This window comes from Indicator indicator, chromosome 28 (genome assembly GCF_027791375.1).
Source record: "Indicator indicator isolate 239-I01 chromosome 28, UM_Iind_1.1, whole genome shotgun sequence".
NCBI classification, from domain to species: Eukaryota; Metazoa; Chordata; class Aves; order Piciformes; family Indicatoridae; genus Indicator; species Indicator indicator.
Window position 1 is genome coordinate 3,269,657 of NC_072037.1, and position 10,246 is coordinate 3,279,902.

The 10,246-nt window shown below is 61.0% G+C and overlaps 1 protein-coding gene across 1 annotated transcript; it reads left to right on the plus strand.

Moving 5' to 3' along the window:
• The first annotated feature begins 6,361 nt into the window (after positions 1 to 6,361).
• Positions 6,362 to 8,790, plus strand: SLC31A2 (solute carrier family 31 member 2). Its single transcript, XM_054393596.1, has 3 exons — positions 6,362 to 6,428; positions 7,276 to 7,444; positions 8,498 to 8,790. Exons 1-3 carry the CDS (start codon positions 6,362 to 6,364, stop codon positions 8,664 to 8,666), a joined length of 405 nt encoding a protein of 134 aa, XP_054249571.1. The 3' UTR covers positions 8,667 to 8,790.
• The last annotated feature ends 1,456 nt before the right edge of the window (positions 8,791 to 10,246 follow it).

A 10,246-nucleotide genomic window follows, 5' to 3' on the forward strand; every position in this document is an offset into this window, starting at 1 on the left:
GCTCCCTGCCCTGCTCCCTGGTGTGATGGAGGTGGGCAGAGTGTGCCAGTGAGGAGTGAGTGCCTGTGTGCCCAGGGCAAAGCTGCAGCTGGGGATCACTGACTGCTTTGGGTGGGAAAGGACCTTGCAAGGTCATCCAGCCCAAGCCCCTGCACTCAGCAGGGACATCTGCAACTCGAGCAGGTTGCTCAGAGCCCCAAACCACCCCACCTGGAATGGTTGCAGGGATGGGGCAGCTCCTACCTCTCTGGGCAACCCGGGACAGGGTCTCACCACCCTCACACTGAAGAATTTCTTCCTTCTATCTAATCTAAATCTCCCCTCTTTCAGTTTGAAACCCACATCCTATCTCTGCACTCCCTGATAAAAGTCTGTCCCCATCTCTTATCAGCCCTTTAAACACTGAAAGGCCACCAGAAGGTCTCCCTAGAACCTTCTCTTCTCCAGGCTGAACCACCCCAGCTCTCTTCAGAGAAGGAGAAGCACAGTTCCTCTTTGGTCTGTCCTGCCCCTCTCCGGGAAAGGCTGGGGAAGGGAAAAAAAAAAAAAACAAACCACCCTTCTGTTATCTGCAGCTGGGGCTGCAGGCACTGGGTGACACTGGGTGACACTGAGTGACGCTTCCTGTGGGGAATCCCAGCACAAACACTCGTGAGCACTTAGAGAACCTCGTGCTAGTGACAGCAGCAGGAACTCCTGGCCAAGGGCTGACGGCTTGAAACTAAAAAGGGAGATTCAGTCTGGAGAGATGGAGCAAATTTGTGATGCTGAGGGCGATGCGACCCTGGCCCAGGCTGCCCAGAGAGGTGGGAGCTGCCCCATCCCTGGAACTGTTCCAGGTCAGGGTGTTCAGGGCTCTGAGCAACCTGCTCTAGCTGCAGATGTCCCTGCTGGCTGCAGGAGGTTGGACTGGATGACCTAGAAAGGTCCCTTCCAACCCAAGCCATTCCATGACTCCATGACAAGGCTGGGGCAGGGATTGAGGGATGGAGTAAAGGAATCCCAGGGGGTGGGGTCGGGCCTCACCTTTCCCCCATCCTCGCCAGGGCTGCCCTGGTGTCAGGACATGGGTGGAACACACACACACAGAGCCCTACCCCCCATACACCCCCAGCCCCACAGAGCCCCAACCCCACACACACCCCCAGCCCCACAGAGCCCCAGCCCCACGCACACCCCCAGCCCCACAGAGACCCACCCCATGCACACCCCCAGCCCCACAGAGCCCCACCCCATGCACACCCCCAGCCCCACAGAGCCCCAACCCCATGCACACCCCCAGCCCCACAGAGCCCCACCCCATGCACACCCCCAGCCCCACAGAGCCCGCCCCCATGCACACCCCCAGCCCCACAGAGCCCCAGCCCCATACACACCCCCAGCCCCACAGAGACCCACCCCACGCACACCCCCAGCCCCACAGAGCCCCAGCCCCATACACACCCCCAGCCCCACAGAGCCCCAGCCCCATACACACCCCCAGCCCCATAGAGTCCCAGCCCCATACACACCCCCAGCCCCACAGAGACCCACCCCATGCACACCCCCAGCCCCACAGAGCCCCAGCCCCATACACACCCCCAGCCCCACAGAGCCCTGCCCCCCATGCACACCCCCAGCCCCACAGAGCCCCGCCCCCCATACACACCCCCAGCCCCACAGAGCCCTGCCCCCCATGCACACCCCCAGCCCCACAGAGCCCCAACCCCACACACACCCCCAGCCCCACAGAGCCCCAGCCCCACGCACACCCCCAGCCCCACAGAGCCCCAGCCCCATACACACCCCCAGCCCCATAGAGCCCCAGCCCCATACACACCCCCAGCCCCACAGAGCCCTGCCCCCCATGCACACCCCCAGCCCCACAGAGCCCCAGCCCCATACACACCCCCAGCCCCACAGAGCCCTGCCCCCCATGCACACCCCCAGCCCCACAGAGCCCCACCCCCATACACACCCCCAGCCCCACAGAGCCCTGCCCCCTCCATACACACCCCCAGCCCCACAGAGCCCTACCCCCTCCATACACACCCCCAGCCCCATAGAGCCCCAGCCCCATACACACCCCCAGCCCCACAGAGACCCACCCCATGCACACCCCCAGCCCCATAGAGCCCCAGCCCCATACACACCCCCAGCCCCACAGAGCCCCAGCAGCCCCATACACACCCCCAGCCCCACAGAGCCCTGCCCCCCATGCACACCCCCAGCCCCACAGAGCTCTACCCCCCATACACACCCCCAGCCCCACATAGCCCTACCCCCCCCATACACACCCCCAGCCCCATAGAGCCCCAGCCCCATACACACCCCCAGCCCCACAGAGCCCTATCCCCCATACACACCCCCAGCCCCACATAGCCCTACCCCCCATACACACCCCCAGCCCCATAGAGCCCCAGCCCCATACACACCCCCAGCCCCACAGAGCCCCAGCAGCCCCATACACACCCCCAGCCCCACACACCCTCCAAGGCCTTCCCCGCCTCACGGCCCGGCCCCGCCCCGCCCCGCCGCACTACAGCTCCCGGCATGCCCCGCGGCCCCCGTCACCGCCCGCGACGGGACGAGCCGAGCGGAGCCGAGCAGCGCCGAACTACCCCGAGGAGCGGAGCTGAGCTGCCCCGGGCTGGGGTCCGCACCGCCACCATGCAGGTAAGCCGAGCCGAGCCGAGCCGAGGGAGTGCCGGGGGTGGGGGTACGCCCGTCCCGGGCAGCGCTTCGCAGCCGCTGTGCTGTGGGGCTGGAGCAGCCCAGCTGTGACCGTGACCCACCCGGGACAGCCTGCGCGTTCCCCAGGCACGGGGAGCGAAAGGCTGCGGTACCGCCAGCCATCCCCCGGCAGCGTGTCCTCTGCCTCAGCTTTGTCGCCGTTCCCCCTTTTCCCTCCAGTCTCCCCTTTTGCCCCAGTTCCCCCTTTCCCCAGTGTCCCCATTTTGCCCCGGTGCCCTCGTTTTGCCCCAGTGCCCTCGTTTTGTCCCGGTTCTCTGCTCGTCCCGGTGCCCCGTTTCTCCCCACTGCTCCCTTTCACCCCACTCCCCCCATTTCACCCTAGTTCTGCTTTTCCCCAGACCCACCGGTTCGCCCAGGTTCCCCCTTGTCACCCTGGTTTCTCATTTCCCACCTTTCACCCTGCTCCCCCCATGTCACCCCAGTTCCCTCTTTCCCCAGTGCCCCCTGCCACCCAGATTCCCCTTCCACCCCACTCCCCCCATTTTGCCCCAGTTCTCCTTTTCCCCAGTCCCCCCATTTCATCCTGCTTCCCTGTTCATCCCTTCACCCTGCTCCTCATATTTCACCCCTGTTCCCCCATTTCACCCCCGTTCTCCTTTTGCTCTGGTCCCCCTCCACCCCATGCTTCCCCCCGCCCCGTGCTTCCCCCCATGCCTCAGCCAGGGCTGTGCTGCTGGTGAGCGGTGCACAGACTGGGCTTGTCTGTCTGTCTGTCCATCCTTGCTCCTCTGTGCCACCATACCCCACCCCAGATGCTTCCCATCACCCATGGAGTGGCTGTGGTGGGTGCTGGATTGCACCAGGCACTCACAGCCATGAGCCTTCAGCCCTGGCCCCTGAAGGTTTGTTTCATGCTCTGAGCTCTGCTGCTGTGTTTTAAAGCTACCAGGTCCCCTCGATTTGCAGGCACCAGCCCTCCCCAGCAGCATCCCTATGGAGGTCCCAGGTTCACCCCAGCCTCTGAGGAGCACCTCAGTGTGGGGACACCTGCCAGGGATGCTGTGTGCCCAGCGTGGGACTGCAGCTTGGGCTGGCTGGGCTGGTGTCCTGCTTGCCAAGTGAACTGCCAAGGCAGGGGGCTGTGTGCTGTGGGAAGGCAGGTTCATCCCGTGGTGCCAGGCTGGGTGTCCCAGTCAGACTGGAGCAGCAGGTTGGGATGTTGGATTTTCACTTAAAGACAAAAAGCAGCCCCCAGACTGGAGCAGATGAAGGCACTAAACCCACCCGTGGTGCACCTGAGCAGGGGCAGCAGAGGGTATTTGCCAGCAGCTCCATCTGGCCATGTGAACAGCTGCAGGGTGAAGAGGGGGAGCTGGGCACAGCCCTTTCCCAGGCACCTGCTGAATCACTGCTGTGTGGGCAGGGGGGTGAGGATAGGACCAACCTTCCTGGGCCTGTCACATCCCCACCAGCCTAATTCTCTGCACCTGAGGGTGGGGAGACACTGGAACAGGTTGCCCAGGGAGGTTGTGGGGCCAGGTTGGATGAGGCCTTGAGCAACCTGGGCTGGTGGGAGATATCCCTGTCCATGGCAGAGGGGTTGGAACTGGATGATCTTCAAGGTCTCTTCCAACCCAAACCATTCCATGAATCTGCAAATTCCCCCCTTGAAAAGAGGGCAGAGACTTTCAGGACTTGCCCTCCTGACCTTCACACACCACATCTGTCTCTGGAGAAATCACTCAGTAGCATTGCTACAGGAGAGGAGCTGCTGGCCCAAGGAGCATTGGTTTGGCCTCCAAGCCATGCTGGGTACCCAAACCCAAGCAGTTTCACCCCAACCTGTGAGACCTGTTTGCAGGAGGGGATCTTCTACCACTCACTGCCCTCCCCCAGTCCCTAAAACAGTTCCCTCCTCACGTGGTGCAGCAGGCTTGTTGCTGAAGCCTGCAAAGGAGGAATAACTTTCTTTAAAGGCTAATTATCATTAATTTGTGGCTAAAGGAAGCTTAAAAGGGTGAGCTCATTAGACATGCTAATGTGCTGTGGGTAGGGAGCAGCCCAAGGCTGTAATTAGAGCCCTTCTGTGGGTGGACACCCAGGTATGGGATGGTATTTCTGGCTCAGGCTGCATCTGCTGGTGTCAGTAACAGGGGGGTATGTGTGGCCAGAGCCAGGGTAGTGTGGCAGAGGAGAGGGCAAGAGCCCTGGGAGCATCTAGAATGGAGGGAAAAAAAGACCAAAAAACCCCCAACGTTGTGGTTTTTAAGGTAGAGTGCAGCAGAGCTGGCAGCTGGGGAGGTGGCTGTGGAGGGGGGGTCGTTACACAATAGCTGCTCCTCCTGTTTCAGCCTGATGAGGAATCACAGAGTCACAGACTGCTGGGGGCTGGCAGGACCTCTGGAGATCAGGGACACCCACAGCAGCTTGCCCAGGAGCACAATGGCCAGGGGGGGTTGGAATCTCTCCAGAGAAGGAGACTCCACAACCTCTCTGGGCAGCCTGCTCCAGGCCTCCAGCACCCTCACACCAAAGAATTTTCTCCTCCTGTTCCTTCTGGGTTCCAGTTTGTGTTCATTGCATCTTGTCCTGTCCCTGGGCACCACTGACAGGAGTCTGGCCCCAGCCTCTTGCTCCCCACCCTTTAGCTGAGCATTGCTCAGATCCCCTCTGGGGCTGCTCTTCTGCAGGCTCTCAGCCCCAGGGCTCTCAGCCTTTGCTCCTCACAGAGCTGCTCCAGGCCCCTCAGCAGCTTTGTAGCCTCCACTGGACTCTCTCCAGCAGTTCGCTGTCTCACAAACTGGGGAGCCCAGAACTGGAGCCAGCACTCCAGGTGTAACCTCACTGGGGCAGAGCAGAGCTGGGGAGGAGAGCCTCCCTTGCCCTGCTGGCCACACTCTTCTTAATGCACCCCAGGAGACCATTTGCCTTCTGGGCCACCAGGGCACATTGCTGGCTCGTGGGGAGTCTACTGTCCACCAGCACTCCCAGGTCCTTTTCCACAGAGCTGCTTTCCAGCAGGTCAGCCCTCACCTGTACTGGTGCAGGAGGTTATTCCTCTCCAGGTGCAGGACTCTGGAAGGGGCTTGATGCCCTTGTAGGTCCCAGCAGCCCCAGGTCAGACAGACGGACAGGGAGTGCCTGGACTCTCAGCCAGGCATCCCTGGACCAGTTGTCCTGGCACCCATGGTGGCTCTGGGTGCTTTGGCCTGTCCTGGTGAGGTAGAAGGGACCCTCAGGAGCAGAGGAAGGTGAAAGGTGGCTGGACTCTGAGCTCCAGCTGGCTTTGCTGCATGCTGCAGATGGTGGCCCCCAGTCTCCATCTGTCTCCTCTGGACCTTCCCTTCTCCCCTTCAGGTTAATGCAGTCCTGGGCTCACTTCTCTTTAGGATAATCTGGGCTTTTCTCAGCAGCTCAGACACAGGGGTGGAAACTGTCCTGCTAGAAGTCAGGGGAGGAGCTGGGTCTGGTCAGCATGACTCTGATTGTAGTGCAGGTTCCTCTTCCCATTTCAGAGATCAGGGGAGGAAGATTGCATCACTTGGTACAGCCCCAGCTGGGTGTTGGCCTCAGCCCCTCGGGGTGGTGGGTGCACAGGCCTGCTGGGGATGGGGGTGCCCCAGCCCCTGGCTGCCCCCTCTCCCCGAGCTGGTTCCTGGTGCTGCCCTTTCCTTGGCTTCTCTTCCAGATGTCCTTCTACTTCTCGGACACAGCAGTGCTGCTCTTTGACTTCTGGAGCGTCCACAGCCCCACAGGTAGGCACCAGCCCCAGCCCAGCCCAGCCGTGAGACACCCAGCAGTCTGTCTGTCCATCTGCCCAGCCACCTCCAGCTGGGATCCGCGTCTGAGGACAAGGATGTGGCCTGGCATTTCTGACAGGAGCTGTTAGTGATGGGCTGGGAGAGAGGACAGCAGGGCATGGTGGGGCAGGGCAGAGCTCTGAGGGGCTCCACACTCCTCTCATCCCAGAGCTTGGACAATATTGCCTGGTTTTGGTTGACCCTGGCCCTAGTGATGCCCAGCCAGGGCCAATCCTCCCTGGCTGAGACCCTGAACACCTCCAGGGAGAGGGCATCCACAGCCTCCCTGGGCAACCTGTTCCACTGTCTCCCCACCCTCACTGCAAAGAATTTCTTTCTCATCTCCAGTCTCAATCTCCCTTCTTAAAGCCATTGTCCTTTGTTCTGCTACTCCCAGCCCTTGTCCAAAGTCCCTCCCCAGCTCTCCTGGAGCCCCTTCAGGTACTGGAAGGCTGCTCTGAGGTCTCCCTGGAGCCTTCTCTCCTCCAGGCTGAACAGCCCCAACTCTCCCAGCCTGTCCCCACAGGGGAGGTTCTCCAGCCTTCTGATCTTTGTGACCTCCTCTGGACCCTCTCCAGTAGCTTCATGTCCGTGTGCTGGTGGCACCAGAACTGGAGGCAGTGCTGCAGGTGGGGTCTCAGAATCCCCTCCCTGTGCTGCTCCTCTCCCTGCTTTGGATGCAGCCCAGCCGTATCCCAACCACATTTCACCTTATTCCATGAGGACAGATGCCAGGACCTGCTGCCCCCCACTCCTGCCCCCACAGCCCCTCCCTGGCAGTGACAGGGTGTTTCTCCTGCAGGGATGGTGCTCTCAGTGCTGGTGATCCTGCTCCTGTCCATGCTTTATGAAGCCATCAAGATGGGCAAGGCCCTGCTGCTGCGCCGGGCGCTGCTGGCTCTGCCCCACAGCCTCAGCCAGGAGTCACTGGTGGAGCCAGAGGAGGGGGAGCCTGGCTCTGCACAGGGCAGGTACTGCAGGGGGACCCCCCCCCCACCCCCCGGCATCTTTGGGATCATTTGAGGGGCTCAGAGATGGGTGTATGGCCCCTGGGCCAGCACAGGAGGGAGAAAGGTTGTCAAGAGGTGGCCATAGAGTAATAGGCTCCCAGGAAGGGGGACTGTGGACAGCCTTGGGTGGTGGCTACAGGGGCATGACAACCCCTCCAGGTCCTTTGGGAGATGCCCAAGGGTGTTTTTAGATGCTCATGATCCCCCAGGAGCCAGCATGGGTGCAGGAGGGTCTTTGTGGGGTAAGGCTGGGCACAAGCAGTGGCTCAGCACACCAGCAAGGGTGGCCCAGGAATTTCCTTCCCAGCACAAGCCCCTGGAGCCAAGCCTGTCCTTTTCCTTCTACATTTAAGGCCAGACCATGCCTGAGGCTGCTCTCCCTGCCAGCCTCTTCATAACAATCTCCCTGTTCCTTTGGAGTGGGCTTTAGGATCCTAGAATGGCTTGGGTTGGAAGAGAGCTTAAAGATAGAATCATTGAGGTTGGAAAAGCCCTCAAAGATCATCCAGTCCAACCATCAACCTCCCATCACCATGGCCCCCCAAAGTGCCATGGCTCCTTGTTTTTGAACACCTCCAGAGATGAGGACTCCACCACCTCCCTGGGCAGCCTGTTCCAGTCCTTGACCACTCCTCCAGGAAAGAAATTCTTCCTAATATCTAATCTAAACCCACCCTGCCACAGCCTGAGGCTGATCATAGAGTCACAGAATGGTTTGGCTTGGAAGGGACCTTAAAGATCAGCCAGTTCCAACTCCCCTGCCCTGGGCAGGGACACCTCCCACTAGAGCAGGCTGCTCAAAGCCTCATCCAGGCTGCTCAAAGCCTCATCCAGGCTGCTCAAAGCCTCATCCAAGCTGGCCTTCAACACCTCCAAGCTTCATTTCCCTCTCCCCAGCCCTCTCCCTGCTGCCCAGACCCATCTCTGGCTGCTGTGGGCTGCTGGCCTGGGGGGGCAGGCAGCCCTGGGGGGGCAGGCAGCCCTGACTGCTGGGTCTCCCCTCTTGTCCCACAGGTGGTTTGGGTACCACGTTGGGCAGACACTGTTCCACGTGGTGCAGGTGGTGCTGGGCTACATGGTGATGCTGGCTGTCATGTCCTACAACGCCTGGATCTTCCTGGGGGCCATCCTGGGCTCCACCCTGGGCTATTTCCTGGTGTACCCCCTGCTTGGTCGGGGCTAGCTGCCCCCCTCCTCCCCCCCAGGGTGGTTCCCCACACCTCCTGCTCCTCAGTCTGGAGCAGCTCTGCTGGGTCTGTCCCAGGGACTTGCTGTGGGGACCCTCAGTGCTGGCCCCCCCTCAGGTGGGGAGGTGCTGGAAGCCCTGTGGCCAGCATCTTGCTGCCACCACCACTGTCCTCAGCTGGTGGCTGTTCCCCAGCTCTCAGGAAGCTTTGGGTGGGTGCTGATGGGGGGGAGGGGAGGGGACAGGGGGGTGCTGGGCATTGCCTCTCCCCCTGCCTTTTTGAGGAGCTTCATCCTGGCTGGAACAGGAAAGGTCCAGTGATCTGCTGGGGAAGAGGACACCCTGGGGACAGGCACTCCTGGCCAGAGCTGCTCTGCACCAAGCCCTTCTTCACACAGTGCCTTCTGGGGATCAGAGGAGGGGTCCTGCTGACCCCCCACTCCCCACACAGTTGCTTCAGGGATAGGGTTGGGGTTGGGGTGGCCATGCCCAGGGGAAGCTGCTGCGGTGGCTGCCTCTTGCTGCCTCCTTGGGACACCCCCTTGTAATAAAATCATCTCAGTCCTTCAGCTCCTGGCTCCTGTCACTGCTGGGTGGCCTTAGGATGTGACACCCACCTCCTGTCACCAAGGCAGCCCTCCTCTCTCCAGCACAGCCCCAAGATGGGTGGGTCAGGGAATAAGGACACACTCCTCAGGCTTTAAATAAAGCTTTTCCTTTTTATTAATTATTAGAAGTATATTTTTAAACATTTGTATAACTTTCTTAATAAAATATCCTGGAAGAGCCAAGGGTTTCAGTTCCCAAAGCAAGGCACTTTGGGGGGCTTCCCCCAGTGGGTTAGGCAGGGCACCCCCCTCCAGAGGCAGAAACAGAGGCACCTAAAATACAGGCAAGTGTTGGGGTGCTCAGGGGTCCTACCAACCCCTCCCCCACCTCCAGCTCAGGGGCTTTGAACATCTCTCTGAGGAGGCTGCACCAGTCCTGTCCCAGTGTCCCCCTCCCCAGGGCAGGCAAAGCTGCTGGGGGTGCCAGCAAACCTCTGCAAGGGCACCAGCTCCTGGCTGGACCATCACCACAACCTGCAAAGCCCAGGAGCTGGAGGAACCATCCATGCAGGAGGGGGCCTGGGGGGCATGAGCTGGGGTCCCTCCACTGCACGGCCAGCCCAAGCCCAGGGGCAGCCCAGTCCTGCCAGGCAAAGCTGGAGGCACTGGAGTGCCACCTTCCCCTCCATGTTTTCATTCTGAACTTCAGTAGCTTCCAGGAGAACCCAGGGGCAGGGTGGCTGAGTCCAGTCTGGGTGTTCTGAGCCCAGTTTAGCTGCTGGGAGCCCAGTGTGGGTGCCATGAGCCCAGTCTGGGTGCTGGGAGCCCAGACCAGTGCTGTGAGCCCAGTTTGTGTATCATGAGCCCAGCCTGGGTGCTGTAGCCCAGCCTGGTGCCATGAGTCCAGCCTGGGTGCAGTAAGCTCACTTGGGTGCTGGGAGCCCATGTTGGGTGCCACCAGCCCACACCTGCCCCAGCTCTCTCTCCACCAGCAGCAGTTCAGGCCACCCAGCATTGCTGCCTCCCTGC

Bases quoted from the DNA above. Each gene is read 5' to 3' on its own strand.
- SLC31A2 (XM_054393596.1), top strand. From the start codon at position 6,362: ATGTCCTTCTACTTCTCGGACACAGCAGTGCTGCTCTTTGACTTCTGG. The intron at 6,429-7,275 runs GTAGGCACCAGC...TTTCTCCTGCAG, and splicing joins GAGCGTCCACAGCCCCACAG to GGATGGTGCTCTCAGTGCTG. The intron at 7,445-8,497 runs GTACTGCAGGGG...CTTGTCCCACAG, and splicing joins CCTGGCTCTGCACAGGGCAG to GTGGTTTGGGTACCACGTTG.